The following is a 24,663-nucleotide window of genomic DNA, read 5'->3' as shown; positions in this document are numbered from 1 at the left end:
GTAAATGTTTGGGGCGTATGACTACTCGAAATTCATCCTTAGAGGTCCAGCATTATCCTCGGACCCACTTTGGGGGTCAAGAAATGACTTAGAGTCCTTCAAAAGTCGATTTTTCAAATGATAGTGGCAAAAAATGAGGAAAAAAATGAAAATGATCAATAATTGGAAAGATTTCTAAATTTTTCCAAAGACAAAAAAAGTCAATCAAATAACAAGGCAGTTCCAAATGAAATTCAAATATGATGTGGTAATTATGTGGAGCCCACCACATCAAGCCACAACTCAAGTCATATGGTCCAACGTTGAATTAAGAGGCAACATTGAAATATTACGTATGGCTAATAATTTACATGTGATTTAATTCAAATTAATGGATTTGATTTAAGCCAAAGTCTTGTGTTAAAAGTGTGAGTGCGGAGTGGACCCCACCTCACCCTCCAACTCTACGTATGGTTTATCAAAGGCAAATATGCACATGCCATAAAATTCGAAGTCAAAGCATTGTCTCATGTATGCTGCCAGCAAAGAAACTCCACTCAGCCAGCAACTAAAGTTAATAACACAGCACATGTTTTGATATCAGTTTTAGTGGGGACAACTCTGCCACATGGGACAGTTCTTGCCCCCCTCCATCCCATGCACACCAAAGACATACGCTACCAACAAATTAAATCATACGCAGCAATTAGAGGCAGCCATATGTTGATGATAACACACAGATCTGATTGGCATTGATTTGGTACACGTGGGGCACATGATCGTTGTATTTGATTTATGGCTAATTTAGTGGGATATTGCTCCCATTCATTTCCACAGATTTCACACTTGGCAATAATAAGATGCGCACACATGCCAGCAAAGGGATACGCTGCCCTTTTTTTATGCCACCCACAACAGATTTGAAGATATTCGATGGACAGTCAAGGAGTCAAGGTTGCCACTTACAGCCAGTCATCTTGCCACTTGTGATTTGATTTTCTACATTGGGATTGTCAATCCATCTCCACTTGTCATTGGAATTTTCTTTGGGATCATCTCCCATTTTCTTATTTGTATGAGTCTTCAGCTCTCATTTGTATTTTTAGAACGAGCTGTTGGGCTTGTGGAGCCTCTGCTGGATTTTTGTATTCATCTTTCATATAAACAAATAAAAGTCTTTGGGGTTACTAGCTTCTCTTGTGGTGCATTCTTTGGTTGATGAGGTATACCTGTGTCATTTGATGTTATTATTCATTTGATTTTACACTGCTATCTAGTTGTTTTTTTTGTGCATTTGCTTGAGGGCATTATTGTCTAGGGATGAGAGATTTGCAATTATCTCAAATCTCCTTTGGGCTTGACATATTTTGTGCTCTTGTTGTAGCTTGTTATTTTCGGTTGAATTACAAGCTCAACTTGGTCTTTATATGCCAAGTCTCTTTTGCACTAACAATTGGTTTGCAGACATATTTGTGTTCAAAAGATAGGTTGTCAACTCTATTGGAGTGTGAGGACTTCTTCGGTTGGAATAGTCACCTCCAAGGATATCAAAGATCCCACAAGTTGTTCAAACCAACAATCTCATAAGACATCAAGAGATTTATTTAAGAGGGGGTTTCATGAGCCCTTTGCTTCTTTTCTATCTTGAAAAAATATCATATATTTTGTTCTTTCATTTGTGTGCATATTGGTTTTATCTAGCATTTGAGGCCCTATTTCTTTTGCATGCTAACTCTTTTGCTTGCTTTCCTACAAGTGTTCTTGAAGGCAATTCAAGTTTGAAGAAAGAGAGTTGAAGCATAAATTAAGTAACCCTTTTCGATTTGGAAACCCAAGTCCAAGTTTATTTGGGCTTTCATTTGAAAGCATTTCACTTCATTCTAAGCAAAAAAAACAATTTCATTTCTTAAAGAGCAATACTTTGAAGGCACTGGTTGTTTATGTATTTCATGCTTATCTTATGTGTTTATGGTTATTGCTCATATCAGGTTTGCTTATAAATCTTAAATAAATAATCTATTTAATCTAACAATTCTCCTAGAAACTCACATCTTTTTTAACTTAACTTTTCATTAGGGACCACCCCCCTTAGCTAACCTAGGAGATAGCTCAAACGGAGAGACTCGGGATTAGTGTGACAACCCCTTCTCTGATTTCCCTGCCACCAATCACACCTTGTGGGGTTAAAGGCTTTTCTCACTGACTTGTAGGTAGGTGTAGGCGACATGGCCAACACAATCTATCTCTGTTGCAATCGATATAATGGAGCGAATAGATGTATATCGAGCTACTGGAGCGAAGGTATCCTCAGTCAACTCCCTCTACCTGTGAGAGCCCTCTCGCCACAAATCGAGCTTTGAACTTCTCTCGATGTTGCCATCTGCAGCATGCTTTATCTTGTAGAGCCATCTAGAAGTAACAATTGATTTACTTTCAGGCCTCGGCACTACCTCCCAAACATCGTTCTTCATAATAGAAGAATACTCCTCCATCATGGCCTCTCTCTAGACCTGTTGGCAGACTGCCTCCTCATAACTAGAAGGCTTAGAGTCAAAAATGCTTGTTACCAATGCCATGTAACCACATAACCGCTCAGGTGGTTTACTCTCTCTAACTTGTCTTTTTGGCCGAACAACTGATGTGGCCTCACGCAAGGTATTTTGAATCCACTTGGGCTTTCTCTTCCCTGAGCATACTTCTCCCACCGGAGTGAAAGAATCCTCATCATCATTAGATGCCTGAACTCCTGAAGGCTTGCCACCAGACCTCATGCCTAAATCTCTGTCTGTAGATGCTGAACTACCGTGCGAACTGTCCATTAGTGGACTACCCTGTGAACTGCTCCGTGGATTGCCCTGCATGCTGTTCGAAGAACCATCCCCTTGGCTTTGAGAGCCACTACTCACTGATGGACTTGACACTGTAATCGATTTACCTCCTGATCCCTGACCACTGGATCCCTATGACTGACTCAGCTGCTCTTGAGGGTTTGGTGACTCTAGATACTCTAACTCCCGTGACCTCTTGAAAGCTCTCTCGTCCTCGAACTTCACAACCCGCTTGACATCCACTTTCCTCTGCGCAAGAATATATATCCGATAAGATTTCTAGGTCTCGCTATAACCCGCAAAGGTGCCCTTGTTTGTAGTGGGCTCTAGCTTGGTCCTGTTCTCCTTGGGGACATAGGAATATGTAAGGCACCCAAAGATACGAAAGTGCCCAACATCAGGCTTCTTCCCAGTAAAAGCCTTCTACGGAGTCACATTCCCAAAGGCACAATGTGGACTCTTGTTTTGCAAGTACACAACAATGTTGCAGGTAGAGGCCCACAAAAATAAAGGTAAACCCTAATCATGAAGCATGGCTTTGGCAGCCCCTGCAATGGATCTGTTATTCCTCTCTGCAACCCCATTCTACTGGGGGTAGTAAGGAACTGTGAACTCCCTCATAATGCCTGCCTCAGCACAAAAATCAACAAACTCACCAAGGGTATACTCCCCTCCATTGTCCGACCTGAGGACTTTGGTCTTCCTACTTGTCTGGGTCTCCACAAGAGCTTTGAACTCTTGAAACCGCTTGAAGACCTCACTCTTGGTCTTCAAGAAATAAATCCAGGCTTTCCTGGAGTGGTCATCAATGAATAAAACATAGTACTCATAGCCATTGAAGGATACAATTGACGTTCGACCACTCGCATCGGTATGAATCAAGTCAAGGATGCCGGTCACTCTGCTGTCACTGTTGGGAAAAGGGGATCTGGCAAACTTCCCCATAGCACATCCTCTACATACATCCAGGTGATCAGAACTGAAATCTGGCACACCAGTGGTGATCTCCTGCAATGTACTCAAGGCCCCATGATACATCTGCCCCATCCTGCGGTGCCAAATCTCACACAACTCTGAACTGCTAGATCTATTGTCGGTCCTGTCATGGGTGTTGCTACTCAATGCCATCACGGGCTGGAATGAGAACTTGTACACCTTGGCATTGTGCACACCAATCTCTCTAGCTGAAGAAGCTGGAGTTCCCCTAGGATATATAAGCACCAGTCCTCTCTTGAACAAAACATCATACCCTGTCCTTAAGTGCTAAGACGGATATCAGGTTCTTCATTCCAAGCACATATAGAACATCTGATATTTTCAAGGGAGGTTTGGGTCCCCTATCAATTGTCAATGTTCCCACATTAATTGCTCTAATAAAGCTGTCATCACCAAGTACTACCTCCATATTAGTATCACCCTCTGAAAGCTCTGAGAAGTACTCTTTGACTCCTATCATGTGGCGGGAAGCACCATTGTCAACATACCAAATGCTAGAAGATGCTCTGCTAGTAGCAGGGAATGCAAACTCCCTCTGAACCTGTATGGCAGGGGATCCTGCACTAGATGCCTCACAAACTATGAACCCAAACTCCTGATCAAAGCTTTCTGAGAAGCTCGCTATCTCTGCAGAAGCTGCCATGGGTTTGTCTTTCCCTTTTTTGTTCTTCTTCTCCGGACACACGACAACATAGTGTCCCAACTTTTGACAATTCCAACATTTGACTTTGGAATAGTCTTTCTCCTTGTTTTGTTGCTTGCCTTTACCTTTGCCTTTGCCTCCACTGTTGGAAGCTTGCTTCTTTGCTCTGCCTTTCTTGCCTCTTGCTAACAATGCCACATTGTCATCCTCCTCCACTTGTTTCGCTGCCTCAAAATGGTTTTTTCTGATCTCATTTTGAATGCAATCATCCCACAACCTCTCCCAATCTGGAAGGTTTTCCCGTGCAACAATGCCATCCACAAAATTCTCCCAAGTCTTGGGAAGACCATTCAAAGCAATTCTCACCAACTCAGTGGGTGCAATGATCTCACCTACGACTGCCAACTCATCTCTCACTGAAGTGATCTTTGTGAGGTATGTTGTAGCACTATTAGTGTTAGCCATTTTAATGGCCTTTAGTTTCTACTTTAGGACCATTTTTTTGTTTTCATTTGAGCTCTGGTAAAGACTGGTAAAGACTGTCCACATCTTATGTGCATAAGTCTTGCCTCTCACATGATGAATGACATGGTCTTTGATTCCTTCCAGAATCAATCTTTTTGCCTTAGCATTATTTTTGTTAATCTCTGCGAACTGTACAGGGTCAACATGTACTATAACTGGGTTTTGTGTGGTATTTACCATAATGCCCCAGACTTCTACTTCCTCAAAGATGCTCAAGATTTTCTCCTTCCATGCACTGTAGTTGTTCTGCCCATCCAACTTGTCTTCAACTCTAAAACCCAAAGACATGTTTCATTGTTCTACCAAACTGAATTTTCAAATCTGTGGTAAAGGTTTCTGTTTTCTGTGTAAAAATGAGCTTGCTGTAATTTTCACTTTGCTGTCCCAAACTGCACTTTTCAGCGAACCAAGCTCTGATACCATGAAGAAATTTCAACCCCCACTCTGGTTGTTAGTTTTCCTTATCACTCCATGCATTTAGTTTTAAATCCAAGCATGATAAAAATTCAAAAATCTGGAAATGACAATATTTTTCTGAAAACACAAATTTAGAGATTTCACAACTGCTGAAATTGCAGAAATAAAACACATCAAAATTATGACAGCCACACACAGAAAATAACACAGTTATTTTTGGTCAATGTGACCTTGGAAAAACCCCCTACAACTCTTGGGGAAAACCAATTTGAGAGCTCTTTTTTATTTCTGAAAATGCTTTTACAAAGAAACTGAAATACACAGTGAAAATTCCAGCAATCACAAATTACAACTTATCTCGAATTTTGTGCTTGAACTCCACCTCGAAAATTGTGCCAATCAGCGAACAACCAAAACAGAAATTTTTACAGCAATAAAACAACATTAAATGTTGTACGACTTGCCTCGAAAAATGTGTGCAGAACTTGTACTAACTGTATGGACCGCACGGATTTTAGTAGTATGACTGCCTCGAAATTTGTGCCCTTGTTGTTGTCCCTTTTCCTCAATTTCTGTGCTGTCCCTCTTCTTCGATTTCTGTGCCTTTCTCCTGTTGAACAGTTTTGCCTTAGGATGCGTGCCAATAAACGCTGCCGTCCATATTTTGTTGAAATGTCTTCTTGCTGCTCTCCTTCACTTCCTCACTGCTCAAATTTTTTTTCCTTGCTCTCTCCTCTTTCTCTCAAATGCTCTTGAAAGAATGAATTGATTTTTTCTTTTTCTTTTCTACTTTTAACTCTCTAAATGACTTTTTGGGTTACCCTAAGATCTAATGACTGAGATTCATTTAGATTTAGGGATGAGAATAAATGTGCATTTAATTCTCACTTTCTATTTTTTAACTCACCCACTTAAATAAAAATCCACTTAGCCTTTTATTTCCATAGTCACTTTTTCACTTTCTAATTTTTCATTGAATTTAATAAAGTCACCTTTAAATTAGAATGTAACTTTACCACTTGTAAAGTCGCTTTTAAATTAGAATGTAACTTTACCACTTATAAAGTCACTTTAGGAGAAAAGTAAAAATAAATTTGGACACTTTTCCCTATGCTTAAGATCAAAGCCTTAGGGAACCACTTGTGAGGTAGTACCCAAATTTTAACAGTTTATTATTCCTATTAGGAACATGATTCAGAATATTTAATGTGCCAGTAATTTGTTATTAATTGGTTGACGTAACACTAGATATGGATTCTGGTACATGACATAAATGAATGTGGTTTATCTTGTCAGAAAGATTCCTTGCAGTTGTCTTTGCACCTAGTATCGATCCTTGAACAATTTTGATCTCTCAAAGCAAATATTGCTAGGGTACTAACTCACATATTTACTTTTGACTGCATTGTATTTTTATTTTGTTTATGCAGGTTACTTTATACAAGTGGTATTTGATTAGGGTGGTTAAAGACTGTCCTCAGAATGGCATCATTGATGATGAAGAACAGGTAGCTGTTGGAGGGTACACAACACCAGAGTAAGAGATATAGGAAACCTTTCAGCTGGTTGCTGGGTCAGCTGTTTTATGGAGGCTATGTTGGTGTATCTTCACCTTTTTCAATTTTTATCCATATTCATCTATGTGGTTTACATTGTTACAGTTTGCTGGATTGTGAGAAGTTTAGGACAGCACCTATAGAATCCCGTCTAGAGAAATGCAAGCTGAGGACGGTTGATGGTCTTGATGTTCTCCTGATGGGTACAATAGATGAACAATGCACTAATGACAATGGTTTTCCTTTCCAAGTATGGTAGATGATTTCTGTTTCTTCTTTTAGTTTGGGGTATTTTATGATGATTACTTACTCTATGTTCTAACTCATAGTTCATCAGGTAATCCATTTATTTCTGCATGGTTTTCCATTTAACTGGAACCATATTATCAGTATATCCAATAGGAAACCAAGTTTCAATATGCATATTCTACCAGCTAGCAATACAGAAGATTGTGCAAGCAAGGAAAAAGTGGAAAAACCTGACTCCGAGTGCCCAGTGGTACAGGTTGATGGCACAGAGACTGGCAAATCAAGTTTACTGGAACAAGAACAAAGCTTGTCCAGAACAGATTCTCGAAGGGAATCCTCACTAAGGCGCAGTAAGAGAGTAAGACACGACTCCCAGCCTGCTAAATTGTCTAAACAATCTATTTGTTGCAAGCTAAGCACAGAAGACAAGCCTGAAAAGCTTTTCACAGTTGTGGAATCACAGGAGAAATCTAATATCTTAAAAGAATCAGAAGCTAACTTGAGTTCAGGTGCACCTAATAAATCTTTAAATTTCAAGTCCTCAGACATGGACAGTCATGTACAGATAGTCCAAGAAGATAAGTTGACAGCTTCTGGAAAAGAATTTGTGGGATCACAGGACAATCCTAATATCTTGAAAGTAACAGAAGCTAACTTGTCTCCAAGTGTTCCCAGTAAATTTGTAGAAAAGGAAGCTCCAAGACTCAAGTCATCAGATGTGGACAGTGATGTACAAGTAGACCATGAAAATATATGGACAGATTCTGGCTGTGAATTAAGGAGGACGAAATCTCCAAATTTCTCAGCATTTCATGTTGGCAGAGGTCCTGTAAAAACTGAGAAAAAAGTTTCACAAAAATACAAGAGCAAATATTTCAAAAAACAGATCGAGGGTGGGAGTTCTCATGATGAATTCAAATTAATAGAGTCTACAGGAACTGTGAAGATAAAAGAAAACAATGCAAACCAGACCATTGACAAGTTACCTTATTCCGAGGGTGATGCTGATAACAGAACTGATAACCAGGAAGTTGAACAATCATCCTGGAACAGTGTCCATTTGGAGCAATTAATTGATAATTGTACTCCTGTAGAAGAAGGGTCGCAAAGTCATATTTCGGAATTTGCTGACATTCGTTGCAAAAGGAGACCAAGTAAGTCAGATACTAATAGCAGGAATGTGTATTCTCAAGCATCAGCAGACATATTATGTGATAAAGGTACAGTGATGGATGGCATAAGTAATAATTCTGATGGTAACGAATTGAAAGATATGACTGACTGTGAGTTGCGTCAGGAAATTACCCCCAAAAGGAGAAGAGGCAAAGATCCTGTTAAAACTGTGGAGAATGTTCCACAAAGATATAAGAGGACAAAAGAATCCAAAGAAAAGATTGACTGTGTGGGTTCTCTTGATGAAGCCAAATTGGTAGAGTCTACAGGAACTGTGAACATAGGAGACTGTAATGCAAACCTGACCATTGGCAGGTTCCCTGATTCAGAGGGTGATGCTGATCTTAGAGCTGATAAGCAGGAAATTGAGCAATCATCCCAGAACAAGGTGCATTTGGAGCAATTGATTAATAATTCTACTCCAGTAGAATGGACCCGAGAAATTGAAAGTCTTATTTCAGAATTTGTTGTCACTGTTTCCAAAAAGAGAAGGGGGAGACCAAGTAAATCCAATACAATAAGAAGCAGAAATAGTAGGAATGCATATTCTGAAGCCTCAAGGGACATATTATGTGATGAAGCTACTGTGATGGATGGTAGAAAAAATAATTCTGATGTTAAAACTATGATTCGCTGCGAGGAGTTGCATCAAGAAATTACTCCTACAAGTCCGCCATTAGATAAAGCATGCAAAGGGACAGATGAGACAGTGCATGCTGAAGAAAAGAATTTGGCAGAATTTGGTCTTTTACATTTCCAGAAACCCGTTTCATATTCTTCTGCAGAAAATATACCCTTTTCATCAGGAGATAGTCACATTAATAATGATGTCATTAGAGTTGAGAAAGCTGTGAACAAGACGAAAACAAAGAGAGAAGGCAAAAGTAAAAGTAGGACAGGGGATGCAAATCTCATGTGTAATGTTTCAAATGGGCTTGTGTGTAATGAGATAACAATGAAGGATGGTTTAAAGCTGAAGCTTGATGATATCAGTGAAATTGTGGATGGTGATCTGAACCCGGTAGCTGTTGAAATTGAACATGACATGTCTGCTGAACATGACACTGAACTTGGTGTCGACCTTGTAAAGGAAACTATTGATAAGGATAAAGATAGCCTGCAAACTCAAAAGAATGGTACAGAAAGAACCACAAGCACTCTAATTGGTAAAAGACAGTCTTCACATTCAAAGGTAAGTTCTCGTGTATGCAATGCATATTATGCTTGGTTGCAGTCAGGGTTCATTTCAATGTTCATATGTTACTTTTTTCTAATTATTGGTTGTGATACTTGTGGACATTTTTGTCTATACAATGTTCTGCAGATTCCACCCCCTCTTCCTCCATCCCGAGTACAAACAACACCTGAAGAGGTGTCCAAAGCTTTTGGCTTAAAGACTTCAAGATCTGGTGAAATTTCTGGAACTTTTCTCTGGCATTTTTAAATTACATGTAAATCTTGTAATGCATTCGGAACAAAGTAGGCAATTCCAACAAATATTGTATTTTAAGATTTTGTAGGAGGATATCTGTTAGTATCAGAGTAATGATTGACTACAGACAATACATGTAGAGAGTCGGGACTACTTTTGTTCAAATGATGAACAGATATTCTGATATAAACATCTGGATTTAACACATCCTGAAATTTCATTGACTTTCATTGCAATTTTTTAATTAACTCCACCGTGTTGCCCCCACTTTTACTGGGATTGTAATTATTTGACAACGGTAAACAATTTCTGTAGTCTAAATGTGCTACGAATTGGCCCTTTTCCAGCCACTCAAAGCAATTTGAAGGAAACCAGCATATTTGGCTTGAAATCTGGCCAGAATCATTTTAGGGTTATGGAATTGCAGATATCAGATGTTAAGAGTGCACAATCTCATTGCAGTAGTGGTTTTCAAAGGTGCTGAGTTCATTTCTACATTGGAAATAGCAATTGCCAAAATTTTGATTTTGACAAATATTGCCTCACTGGAATCTGGTGATGGCAAACTGGAAAAGGTCGAAAATGTAGATTCTAGAATGCTTAGCCGTCTTCTAAACAATTAGTATGAACTTTGTTTATGTCCATGGAATCATTTCTAAACTCTGCTAGCATAGCTGTCATTTCTTTGGGTTAATAAATAAAGTTTTGTTGAGGCTTCTTACATTAATAAGTTCTATGCAGGGCGAATACTTGTGCCGCCACTAGCTCACTGGTGCAACCAAACAATTGCTTATGATTGGGTTAGTAACTTTCTGTCTTAAAATGTTAAATAACTGATTTCAATTACCATAACGTTCAATGGATCTGTTTATTCTTTCAATCCTCTGTTTAGTCATTGTACATGTTTTACTAAACTACACTAGATAATATTTGCTTCCAATGTTTTAACCTTGGAGATAATGTTTATATCATATTTTTCAATTGTGTCCACAACTTGTTTTATGTTTTATGTAACAGTCTTGTACACAGGCATGATACACAAAACCTTTGTTCGTTGGTTTACTAGTTGATGATAGTTCTTCATAACCTGATGCTATAAACTTGTTTATAATTCAGTATTTTTTCTTATAACTGTGTGAATAGCCTAATGTCGGAAATGACAGATGTCTTTTATATGGTCTTTGGGGTCTTGGTTTTCTATTTGTGATCTTTGGGCTTGTTTTACAATCCTTGCATCTTCAAAAGTGATTCAGGATCTCTCGAGGTTTATCAAGGTGTGGCATAATCTTCTTGAGACTCAATGCGAAGCTATATATTGCTTTTGAAAGCTTTAATCTTGGGAATTGTCTTGTATTATTCTTCCTGGGCAGTATTTGTCTTTGCAACTTATTCAGAAAATTCTTCTGTGAGGTTATTATGTTATTCTATAATGGAAAAGTAAAAAAAATAACTTTTGGGGCCTATTCTACCTTTCTAAACGTCTCTTTTCAGAGCTAACTTGCTGGAGATGAGTGGTTGTTTGTAAGCTCAGGGCTGGTTGGAAACACATCTTTGACATATCATGTAATTCTTGAGTAGAACTAGAATCGTTTGCTGAGAAACTGATATTATGTAGCGAACTTTCTGAAAATTGTGGTAGAATAGAAAGCAAAGGGCTTGATTTTCAAAGTCACGAAAATAGAACTTGTGTTATAGATCTTCTAAAGTCAGAGATTTATCTTGATAAATTCCTTGTTGCTTAGTTGTCCTTTAACATGGTTGGATTTTTCACTTTAGTATTCAGTGAAGTTCTTCATGAAGTTAGTTCTCAGATGATAGCAATAGTGATTTAGAACTCTTGACCATAATGGAAATTTCTTGATATATTGTATAACACCTATAGAGGATTGCTTCCCCTTTTTTGTTGTCTCTGTTTGAATTTATTTAGAAAGCCCTATGTATAGATGGAAAGATTATTCTGTTGTAGGTCTTTAAGGTTTCAGGATTTTGCTTTGGTCGTGAATATGATTGTAAGTGGAAGAGTTGTAGGTTTCATGGTGATTTTGGAAGGTATATCAATGCCTTAAGTTTAATGTTAGTTGTGCTTGACATCGACTTTTAGCTTCATGGTTTTCATTATTCATTGTAGGTGACCTTGCAGAGTTTATTGTTCTTTTGAAATTTTCCAAGTGTTGGACAATGGGTGTTACCTCAATGGGTTTGGTTATGTCTTGGAAGCGAAGTTGTTTACTGCACCCCAAATGTGGAATCAAACATGATCAGGCTTTTAATTATGTTTTAGGATTTAATCAAGTGTGGGTCACCATCATGTCAGAGGGACCTCGGGTCAATGCCCTGGAGTTATCCAATGTATTCTTTTCTTTACTCCATACATTGACTCTCTTGATGTCCCAAAGAATTATTTTTCAAAAAATTATTCTCTGTTGGCCCAATCATTGAGTCAATCTTTACTAGACCATCTCAAGTATGTGGCACATGATCATGTTGATACACTAATAGCTTGATGTCTTGACTATTCCAAGGATCAATTAGGTACAACCACATGGACCAATGAAACCATGCCACGTGTACATTGTGCCCATGCATGTTGGCAAAGGAAAAACTATACTTGTAGATGTGGTAGGATGACACATGCTACATTGCAATTTTAGCGACATGCTCTAGCTAGTTGAATTGATGCACAAACCAAAGGAAACACACATGTACCAGCTTCCAATCAATGGATGGAATGTGTATGCACATTTGGAGAAGTCAAATCATCACGTATATGACACGTGCTATTTTGACTACTACATGGTTTTCTTGAAGACTATTAATGGGCTAATGAATAAGTGTTGGATTGATGGCCAAGTCAATGCTCATCGGTCTATCTAAAATGTTGAACCTCTTTTGATACCTTGATAGATCAATGGGCTTATACCTTGATTAATATTACCATGACAAAGAAACATTTATAATCAAAGCTTGCCAAGTGGATGGATTGGATCATGCTACATGGTAGAGGCATGGAAAGGCAAAAAGCAATCAAAGGATAATTATGAAATCTGTGTTGTAGATATACAATCATTCTGGTAGCTTGAGGAAGAAAGGGATACAAGAATTATTTGAGTAACATAATTAGTATCAGTTTAATTGGAGTATTATGCTTAAGAAAAGTGGTACCTCAGTGGGATAATTTGATTGATGGTGTTAATGGGAAACATGTGAAAAGCTTTCAACATACCATGTGGTAGGATGTTGTCATTAGTTATTAGTAAAGTCCCCATTTTCAATTTCCTCTATAGTACAACCAAGATGGATTTCCAAGGTATGTGATGGCTGGGCCATAGGAGCAGGATTACAAAATTGGAGGTCTCAGAGGTGTTTTGAGGGGTTTTATGGGATCCAACAACGTTCGCTTGATGTATTCGATCATCCACACAACTTTCTTTTGGTTCCGTTGCATTTCGATAATTCTCATAAAACGAGGTTATTATTGAGCCTAAATTAATTACGCGTAAGGTGGTATTCTGGGAGGAATATATGACAGAACACCTTCGTGTAATAGCTCGTTGGAACCAGAACGAGAAGATCTACAAGATGAAATGATGAGAAGTGAATTCCAACGACCAAAGAAAGTATGGGGGGCAATTTACCATTTTCCTGGATTAAAAGTGACCTTTATTAATCACTTAATTAAATAAAGGAAGGGGAAAAGAATTAATTGAAGGAAAAAAGCCAAACATGACTTAAGTAAAATAAAATAAAATTAAAAGTCACTTATATGAAGTCAAGGGGGAGCTTCTAGAATAATATTAAAATAATCAAAATGAAATACTTCTAGAAGATTGGAGATCTATCTATCGAGTCTCTGAAAGGAGGATGAGATCATTTGGGACATCTTGGATTTGTGTATTTTCTTTGTGAGAGATTTTGAGAAACTGGTTCTCAACTTCAGTTAGCCCCAGGATAGAAACCCTTGGGTGGTTCGGTGAGAGTGGACAAAAACTCACCTTACCCCTTTGTGAATTCATTCAAAATTCATAGGTGCAATTATCAATTTTCAGTTCAGTTTTGGAGGTCTGGTTTCAACATTGCAGTAAATTATTTTGGAGGCCAAATTATTTATCTCAACTATTTCAGTTTGTATCTGTGTGTGAACCCTATCCATTTAATATAATAAAGTTGAACTTAATTCCATTATCGCATTTTTGAGTTGCCATAGTTTGTTTGTTCCATTTTATTGGCCATTTTCTATTAGATGGATGAAACTTTTATATGAAGAATTTTGGTTGAGTGAAGTTCCGAAAACTTGTCAAATATTCCGTTTGGAATAGTTTAGTGTTATAAGAGTTGGGTTTCTTACCAGCTTGAGGGTTTTCTCTTGTGACTTGTCAAGCCAAATTTATCATTTGTAGGGTTGATCTCGTGGTCAAGAATAGTGTCGAATTCCAGAGATTGTTGTTGAAAGCTGATCCAAGTCATTGAAGTTGAGATCGAGTCCGTATGCAAGATGACAAAGTTCTTGTCACTGGGTCGAATCCCTTGGTGACTAGATCTATGCTAAAGCGTTCTTAAGGAAGACGATATCATTTGATTTGTTGAAGGATGGATTTACTATTGGGAAAGGCCTAAATGTTGAGTATTTGATGATGAAATATAAGGCTCACTGCACTCTTTGACACGGATTGTCTAAGTGCAACAAGCAATTGTTATGGCAGGCTTGCTTAACAGAGATCAATTGCAAAATTTTTGTTTTTCTTTGTTACAGGTGTTATCTTCGATCTAAGTAAAAAGAGTTGATCCAATGACACAACAGACTCTTTCCTGGCATGAGTACGTGGTCTGAATTATGCAAATATCTGGATGTTTTGCGTGCAATCTGGAGTTTCCATGAGAGCGTTGAAATCTCAGTGTGATGGTCAATCTGATCGTTTTGGAGAGTAGGTGATTTTGTAGGGGTTGTGAATCTTTTGGAAGGCGCACTATTACATTGTTGCAATTGACTCCAAGCAAGTTTTACAAAGGAGCTCTGTGCACTCTGGTCTACTTGTGAGTCGAGTTTCTCTGATTGTTATGTGGAAGTACGAGGGCTAAAGATTACCAACCTGAAGATAGAGTAACAGTCGGTTGGCAAGCAATCAGGGCAAATCTGTCCTAGTAAACTTGAGATCGTTGCTGCCAGATAGACTCACAACGTCAATTGTTAGTGTAGGTTGTATGACTATAGAACACGCATGCGAAAGGGATTAAGTTGTAATTATTTGCATGGCCAGTATCGCAGTACAAAGTTCTTGATACAAAATGATCACAAGTTATTTGCACGAATTGCAGAGCTAATTAGCATAATCATCTGTTGCGAGAAATTCGGGTGAGAGGCACAGGGCTGTCTAGAATGTCGTCATGGGATACTATAGTGGCTATGGGTGAATAAAGGCGCGGGTGAGTGAATTTGGACCATTTCCAATGAGTTCATGCCTTGTCCATGCAGATGCCCGGATCACCAGATGCATCCCAAGAATGAGATGGGAAAACCCACCCCCTAGAGTATCCTGCTGCAAATAACACTTGGGGAAAGAAGAAGTATCCGACCCAAATCAATGTTGCATGAACCCCCCCCCCCCCCCTCCACAGATTGTAACGCGACACTGCCTCATGTGCAAAACTGTGGGCATACTACGTGTGGAATTGCGGTTTCAAAAATCGAAACTGTGGTTTTGTCGAAAAACCACGCTTCTTAGACTTTTAGAACCATGATGGTTCCATTCGTGGTTCCATAGGCTTGAACGACAGTTCTCGTGCAGTTTCGTGGGTCACTTTTTTGTTGTTGTTGGAATTTTGGAAACCATGCTTCCTAGACACTCCCAAGGTACTCCCTTAATGCTCCCTAGATGCTTCCTAGATTCTCCCTAATGGTAATGTTAAATTCTTTAAGTAAAAGGATGAAAATGAAAGATAAAAGAGAATAACACTTTCATTTTCATCCTTTTACTTAAATTTTTAATATTAGCTTGAAATGACTCAGGATGTTTGAGAGTGGTTCCAACCTCGTCTGACTTCATATGGAGAAAATAGAATTTCATAGCCCATTCAAAATTCAACAGACTTGCAGTTTTCAGAATTTCAGGATCAATGGGATTGTGACATTTCATTAGATTATATCATGTATGAGGGCATATGATTGGCATTTAATCAAGAGCACCAAACCCTATATGTACCCCAGTGTCGTTGGTATTGATTGTTGAACTCCTTTGTCATGGCCTTAGCAAAAATGTACCCTTCACTCAAGTGAAAATCATTGATCAGGCATGTTAAGGTTTTTGTACGATATTTTAAGGCTTGAATTAGGTAGTTTGATAAAAATTGGGCAATGTTGATTAATAACCCTAGAGAATCGAGGGAGAGTGAAAGGCTAGACAAGAGAAGAATCTAGATTCTAGATGGTTGATGCTCGAATAATTAATCATTAATGTATTATGGATGCCATTTCTATCTTGATTTCAATACAATATGCATGCTTTGATATATTCTACAACTAATTTGGCATTCATGATGTTTTTTTGAATATAAACGCAATGATATATATATAGATATGCTTCCAGGATGATTTGCTTCCAACGATTTTTGGGAAATTATGCTTTTGAGGCTTCGCTCCCAAAAAAAACACTTGCTTTGTCCCCGCTACATGCAACATTGGCCCAGATACAAAGTGCTCTAAAGGGGTCAACTGGTCCTTGAAGAGTTTCAGATTATTGCTAAGGCTTCCAGGGAAGGAAATGTTGAAAATGTAACTAGGTTCAGTCTTCATAATTATCTTTGTACTTGTATCAATATGTATTTCATGTAAAAGCAAAAAGAAGAAAATTAAATTTTATTATCATTATTATTTTTATTCGTCAAAGCATGTTCTTCATGCTTCTATGGTATATTGAGTCAAAGTCCTATTTGGACTTCTTGTAAGAAAAAGGAAAAATAATTTTCAAGATGTAATTTGGGTCAAAATCACCTCAAGAAGCCATGTTAGCCCTGCCTATCAAGTCAATCCTCTCTAGGAAGAGACATCTATTTGACTCCCTCTGGACAAGTATAAATAACGGACTAGTTGGTTTCATTTGTGTGCAATTCGTAGCATTTGTTCATTTATTCTTTTGCGGTGGGACAAGAAAAAGGAGTGAAGTTAAGCAGAGAAAAAGAGAGAGGCCGAAGTTTGATCCTTCTTGAAGCTCGCATGTATTTTGCTGGTACATTGAAGGTTGTTGCTAGTTTTGAACCTGTTGCTATATTTGATGTTGGACTTGTTGATGGAAGAATATATTGAAGGAGGGTTTGATTAGGCTTCTTGAATGTTGGAGTTGTCTTGGTCTTGAGTCTTGGATATCTCACTTTGATCTGATTTTATAAGAAGAGGAGGTTTTTGGGATTTCGCCTTGTGGGGTGTTGCCCTTGCTTGGACCCTAATTTCCTGTGTTCTTTGTCTCTTGTGATCTTCATGTTTTGTTCATTTTGGTAATTACTTGATGAAAGAAGAATATAAATTTAATAAGAAGCCAACAAACATTCACGAGCAATTATCATGTAAGAGAAATCAACGCTAATATGAAAGCAACATGATTTTTCAACATGGTATCAAAGCCAAGTTTAGAAGAAGGAAACTTGAAGATCACATTTTGTTGGCATTTGAAGAAAATCATTATCATAGATTCAAAGTCTCAATTTGATAGAGAAATCCAATATATACTCTTTGTTTGGAATCCAAGCTAAAGAAAAAGGTTTGATCAGTCTTGTATTAACCTATGACATCCATTTGTATTGAAGACCAAAGTTATTATTGAAGCATTCTAAAGTGAAGTACTTTGAGATATTTTAGACATGTATCATCTTAAGGTCATCACTCTGTGAAAGATATGATCTTTGAAACATTGACATATGAAGATCTTGTGGTAACCCTAGATAGACTTGGAGATTCGAACTAGAGATTTATAAAAGTCTAAGGTTATGGTACCTAACAATCAAGAGGTCTACATTAACCCAGTAGGTCGCGACTGGGGTGAACAAGAAGTATCCAAACCCTCTGTAAGAAATCCAAATACTTAATCATAGTGAAAAAAAGCATTCTTTGAGGAAAGAATCTATGATGCAAGTTTGAGGCTTCTATACTAGTTTGTTCTTGTTCCTAGACTATCTAGCAACTAATATAACTGAGGTTCTGAGGGACGCTACTCCATGACAATATCTATGTGCGAAATGTGAACTATACTCCTATACATAAAGAAAGGAAGTAATGCGAAGCTCTTCTCTTGGCACCTATACCTCCGTGATATAACTAACCATCTCTATGAATAAGCTCGTTCTCTATGGCAACACTTACTATAGTAACTCATCTTCTTATATTCGATCTGGTTACAACATGCCTTTGCAATATTCGAGTGGACTTGATATTGAAAACTGAATCCCTCTAGGATTGATCTTTATGATTTGTATGAAGAAAATCCGATTGCAGCATCTCTAACACATAAGGATTGGATTGAAGGCATAATCAAGGACGAAATTCGTATAAAGGATAGAAGTATGTCATGAATGCTCATCACATGAGTTGCAATTTGTGGAACTCTTGAAGTGAACAAACAATATGAGCAATATCAGAAAAATCGAAGTTGAACAAGAAAGCATATTATCTATGCACTGGAAATGTGAGCTATAAGAATTAGTATTCATGATGATATGAAATTACAAAATAACCGAGCTCTTTCACATATAACATAATCTATATCATTCTCGATGGCAACACTCCTTTGAAGTACTTGAAGCATACTCAAATAATGCGAATTTGGAGGCCTGAAGTTCTGCTCATCACATGAGTTGTACTTTGTGGAACTCCTGAAGTGAACAAACAATATGAGCAATACCAGAAAAATCGAAGCTGAACAAGAAAGCATATTATTTATGCACTAGAAATGTGAGCTATAAGAATTAATATTTATGATGATATTAAATTACAAAATATCCGAGCTCTTTCACATATAGCATAATCTATATCATTCTCGATGGCAACACTCCTTTGAAGTACTCAAAGCATACTCAAATAATGCGAATTTGGAGGCCTGAAATTTGCCTTAGATGTTTAGTATAAGAACAAAAGTAAGACTCACAATTGATGCTGAAGTTGACCTTGTTACACACATTCATGGAGGACAAAACTATAATTGAAAGATCACTTTGATATGGTGGAAGGGATTGAATCTAGAATCTGAAATATTTGGAGCACATTTGTGAGGCACAATAGTACGAAGCAATTAGAACTTCCTAACTATATGTAGTAAAAGAACTAACCAAATCAGTAAAGCTGACCTGTTTGAAGGGAAACATTTGAATGGAACCAAGACAAAGCATACAACTTAACAAAATTTCTGAGGTTGAAGGAGTCAAGGCACTTTTGTTGAAGAATGTTGGAACTTGACAATTGAAAAGGACCAAATCTTTGCAAAGAAGAGATAAGGTAAGATTGTAAATGTGTGGATAATTTGTGTGTATTTTAAGTCGATTAATTAACAAAGTATTGGTAATAAACATTTTAGTAAAAGAGTTTGCATAAATATAGATTAGAGAGAATGATTGATATGTTAGCACAATAGATTGCATATGAAGTCTAGGCCTTCTAATCAAGGAATAAAATAAAAGGCTCGTCAATAGTGTATCTAGGGGTTAGCAACTAATCCACTTGCATGCGTGTAGAATTTGCAATTCCTAATATGGCAAATCTTGAAGACCTTGAAGAATCTAAGGTTTTTTAAACTAACTCTCTAGTGTGGTTGTAAAACTTTGCAATTAACAGGTCTTGAGGACATTGGCATCTAGGGATTTGTAAAACCTAGCAAAGGCTTGAGCTAGGAAACCCTAGGAATAGAAACCCTAACTAATTGTTTCCACTATAAAAGGAAAAATGGAAGAACTAGTAGCTGTTGAATGAGACAAGCTAAGGCTTGTGGTGATGTCTTCCTTGGTTGAGAGGGAGTGATGGTGGACAACATATTCTCCATGTTGTTAAATAAAGTGTAACTAGGTTCGGTCTTCATGACATTGTAATTATGATTTTTAAACAAGAAAATGAATTTGTTATTATGCCTTGCTGCATGGGCTTCATGAGCAAGAGGTTTATTTTATAGATGGCTCCCATTGATAGCCTTAAGATTTATATTTAGAGGTCAAAGAGTCAAAGTCATGAATAAAGAGCTCTTCTTGAGCACATGTGTATTGTATTCAAGTCTATAGAAAAGTCTAAATGCCCTCCAAAGACGAGCATCATCACTCTTGATGAAGTCAACCTCGAAACAAGATAAATCACAGTCATGTCGGCTCAAAAGGAAGTCACATCAGTTCCCTCACTTATGTCGGCATATATACAAGACTAACTACTATATATAGGTGTGGAAAGTATTTGCATTACAGGCAGACAAAATCTTGGATGTCTCCGAAGTTTCGGTGGTGATTACAATGAGTAATCACAGTCTCAAGATCTCGCAAATCTCTGAAATCTTTGTTCTTTGGATGGGTACTATCAAGTTGAATGTTCTTGGTCTCCTCACTGTCTTAAGGAATATAATCTCATCCTCCTCCTTGTCTCAGTGATCACAAAAGCAACACTTAGTCTTGACATATTTGAAAAGAGGAGGATCATGAAGTGACACTCTCTCGGCCTACTCTCTAGATACAGTTATAGTCTCGATATATTTGAAAAGAGGAGAATTATGAAGTGACACTCTCTCGGCTTACTTTCTAGTTGAAGTTACAGTCTTAACAAAATTACGATGAGAAGTTTTCATAGTAACACACTCTATCTCGAAGGTGTAGTCATGATCTTAGCATAGATATGGTCTCAATCTTAATGGAGACACAGTCACACGGTTATGATCTTAGTGAAGGTGCAGTGATAGTTTTGCAGCAGTAATGAAGATCTTGGTGGTGTAGTAATGGCCTTAATGTTACCTCAACAGTAAGAAGAGGATTGATGTCTTGGTCTTGGAGTGTCATAATAGGTTAAGGGTCATGGTCTTGGTATTCGTCAATTAGAATCTCTATAAGAAGAATTTTCTGCGGGTTTCCCTCTTCAAGAGGGAGAGGTTTTGGCCCTAGCAGAAAGCCAACATCATGTGTTCTTGTCTCTTTGTTTTTGGTAGCTATTTGATAAACTAAGAAGACACTCTCTAATAATAATAACAAGTGAAGATTGTGCTAAGAAGTAAAGTTAAATAACTCCCGAATAATTATCATGTAAGAAGAATCTCATTAACTCTAACTGCCCTAGATTCTTCAACACATTTGTAATGCACTAGGCCAGGAATAACAACTGTAAGTCTAGTGAAGCCACTGGTGGGATTGATGCTCCTTGAGGAATGGTATCCAAGATTGGAGTAGTCTCGAGGACCGATACTTTTGGGGATAGGGTAGGGCGTCCAAGATAAGAGTAGTCTTAAGGAGGATCAATATTCTTTGAGGATTGGGAATCCAAGATAAGAATAGTCTTGTAAGGACATACCTAGTGAATATATGAATGGGGTATGTGCCTTGAGAGGCGGTGGTGGTGTCCAAACGTATACCTCCTAATATTGTGCTCTAATCTAGTGGAGAGTTAGAGCTTGTTAGTTAAGGCCTTGCTATTTTGTAATTGATAATGCTGGTTATAATGATGATGCTTGATGATGCTTATCAATCTTCATAATTATCTTTGTACTTGTATCATAATGTATTTCATGCAAAAGGAAAAAGAAGAAAAATAATTTTTTATTATCATTATTATTTTTACGAGTCAAAGCAAGTTCTTTATGCTTCTAGGGTTTATTGAGTCAAAGTCCTATTTGGACTTCTTGTAAGAAAAATGAAAATAATTTTCAAGATGTAATTTAGGTCAAAATCACCTCAAGAAGCCAAGTCGGCCTTGCCTGTCAAGTCAGCCCTGCGTAGGAAGAGAATATTCCACTCCCTCTGGACAAGAATAAATAAAGGACAAGTTTGTTTCATTTGGTGTGCGATTCGTAGCATCTGTTCAAATATTCTTCTACTGTGGGACAAGAAAAAGGAGTGAAGTTAAGCAAAGAGAAAGAGAGGCCGAAGTTTGATCCTTCTTGAAGCCACCATGTCTTTTGCTGGTATGTTGAAGGCTGTTGCTAGTTCTGAACCTATCGCTATATTTGATGCTGGACTTGTTGATGGAAAAATATCTTGAAGGAGGGTTTGACTGGGCTTCTTCAAGGTTGGAGTTTTGTCTTGGTCTTGAGTCTTGGATACCTCACTTTGATCTTATTCTATAAGAAGAGGATTTTTTTTTGGGTTTTTCCCCTTGTGGGGTTTTGCCCTGGCTTCGAGCCTAACTTATTGTGTTCTCTCTCTCTTGTGATCTTCATGTTTTTTTCATTTTGGTAATTGCTTGATGAAAGAAGAATATAAGAGAAATCAACACTAATATGCAAGCAACATATTTTGTTAATAGGACACTCAAGGTAATTTACCGGGATTCCTGAAGGGCCAGTGCTTTTGCTGAAACACCAAGTTTTCTAAGATAATAGCCAGGTCTTGAGAACAAGTCATTAGAGATGCTGCGTCATGTCCACAAAGAGTTCAAAGGTTTCAATAGAGCCTAGTTTACCATGGATACCAAGCACAAGAAAAAAACTGGCTCCAAAGGCCAAACTACACCAATTTAGGCATTCCAGCTTGATTGCCTATGTAGATTAGATAGTTCCTCCAATGAGATACAAATTCTCAATTCCTCATTAAGGTGACATGCAATTTACATGCTCACAAAAGTAGCCTACAAACCTAACTTTGAATAATGAATCTTAGAATATTACAACAATACATACAAGTGTGTTTAGACTCTCAAGATGATTTCATCATTCATAGACTAAGCATTATCAACATTAACTAGACATTTATGTAACACCCAACATATGATATATTCTGTAATTTATGAGGTCTACAACAAAATTAACAATACTAGATATTCATATAGCCTTGGACATATCAAGCAACTGTTAACCATTGATACATAATGATTTCAGCATCCATTCATGAATCATACATAAGCATATATCGACTTATTATCACATTAGTCATACCACAGGCTGAAATAGGAGGCCGAGAGTTTCAAGCTACGTGACCAAGTGAACAAGAGTACGAGGAAGGGACTGAGGGCAGAGCCAAAACAATATGGCAATCATCCTTATGTGAACAAGAGCTAGCTGTAGATCCTTAGAGAAGGCTGAGCAGTTCGATCTAAGAAGGATTGATGTGTTATCTCTGTTCTGGGTTCTGTGCAAGACCAAGTGTAAAGAGGGCAACCGAGACTCTGTTTTTCTTTGGAAAGGAGGGCCGAAGTCCTATAGTGGAGGCTGAGACTCATGTACATGCTACAGTAGGTCGGAATAGGTCCCAGTCTAGTCTAGGAGAACATCGAAAGGGCATCAGGTGGCACAATAAGGCTCTGGCACTAGGAAAAATCAGTTAAGGAGGGCTGAGACCCCTAAAATGTCTTGGAGTGAAAGTAACGAAGTGTGACAGAGATATATGAGTCTTGCGTTCAGTATTGGTTGGTTGCTAAGGACAGATCCAAGGTCTGCCAGGGCTATGGGAGTGATCCAAGTCCTATCTGAGACAAGGACTGAGGATATTCTGAGTATAGATCTTGAAGTCTGTTCACAAACGAAGTCGTGAAAAACATGCATTGAAGTTGATATATAGTAGTATTTGATGTGGCAAACCCACTGTGAGTTGCTGGTATTTTGTGCCCCAAGTACAATGATATCGGAGAAGCAAATCCATTGTTAGAGCACAAACTTGTTGGGCCTAAGATCAGTGATTTTGGAGCAGCATAGATCACTGTAAAAAGGCTGAGTCGTGGAGCTGGTTGTGCAAGTGAGTCTGGAGTAGCAGAAGACCTTGTGAGCAGCTGAAGGCAAAGCTATGGGAACAACAGTATTCTCTGCGAATAGAGGAGGCAAAGGACTTGCCAGATATCAAGGACAACAAGTGCAGAAAGGGATGATCTAGATGGTCTACTTTAGCAAGTAAGCTATGTGGTTGTTCTTGTCTAGTTCTTTGTGGGCATATTGCAGATTGCAAGCCATAGTTTTTATACTATGTATACTGTTTTTATCAGAGATCGAGGGCCATGATTCCAAGTACGACAGCCCCATGATTCTTTTATTAATGAAGTAATAAAATAATTGAGTGTTGGGGCTCATATCTCTATGCACTAAATTGATTTCACTGCTGGTGATTTTCGTTGTGCGAAGTGCTAGTAGATTGAGGGTATTTCAGTGTGTTTGTGATCGTGTTTTAGACAGTCTTGACTTTGAAGTGCCAAGGAAAAATCAACATGGTATCATGACAACTTTGAAGGCATGTGGATCATAGTGTGTGCAGGAAGCAAGTGCAGGTACAGGTACAAGTACCGGGTGTTCCTATGAAGGTTGTGTATACTTAGAGGGAGTCTAACCTGTGGAAGTTTGAGTCTTCACGATCAAGTAATTTCGAGAAGTTTTTAGCCCATGCAAGGACAGTCATGAACCATGCGAGATCATTCATGGTGGTGTAAGGAAAGTTGTAGATCCTGCAAGGACATGCAAGGATCACATTGGAAAAGTCATGTTGCATGCAAAAATATTCATGCACCGTGCAAGTCAAAGCTAGGCCTAGTACAACGAAGTCGTGGCTCATACAAGATGGGTATGGCTACGCAAGGAAAGTCATGACTCATGCAAAGAGGTCATGGACATGCATGGAAAGTCATGGAGCTGGAAGCATGAAGGAAATATCTTCCTCACTAAAAGAGGAAGTGTTAAATTTTGGGTAGCATGGAAGGTATTTCCTAGAGAGGACAACCCATCAATA

The 24,663-nt window shown here is 38.1% G+C and overlaps 1 protein-coding gene across 1 annotated transcript in view; it reads left to right on the top strand.

Moving 5' to 3' along the window:
* LOC149203783 (uncharacterized) overlaps positions 1–24,663 on the top strand; it is an 84,411-nt gene that overhangs the window by 57,464 nt on the left and 2,284 nt on the right. The window contains exons 2-6 of the mRNA XM_089403552.1: positions 6,819–6,925; positions 7,050–7,194; positions 7,282–9,558; positions 9,691–9,775; positions 10,540–10,598. Of these exons, the coding sequence (XP_089259678.1) occupies positions 6,819–6,925; positions 7,050–7,194; positions 7,282–9,558; positions 9,691–9,775; positions 10,540–10,598 (2,673 nt within the window). The remainder of the gene's footprint in view (positions 1–6,818; positions 6,926–7,049; positions 7,195–7,281; positions 9,559–9,690; positions 9,776–10,539; positions 10,599–24,663) is intronic.

This window comes from Pinus tabuliformis, chromosome 2_1 (assembly GCF_031772625.1).
Source record: "Pinus tabuliformis cultivar Carrire ecotype Pingquan chromosome 2_1, CPIR1, whole genome shotgun sequence".
In the NCBI taxonomy this organism is placed as follows: Eukaryota; Viridiplantae; Streptophyta; class Pinopsida; order Pinales; family Pinaceae; genus Pinus; species Pinus tabuliformis.
This window is presented reverse-complemented; position numbering and strand designations above follow the sequence as displayed.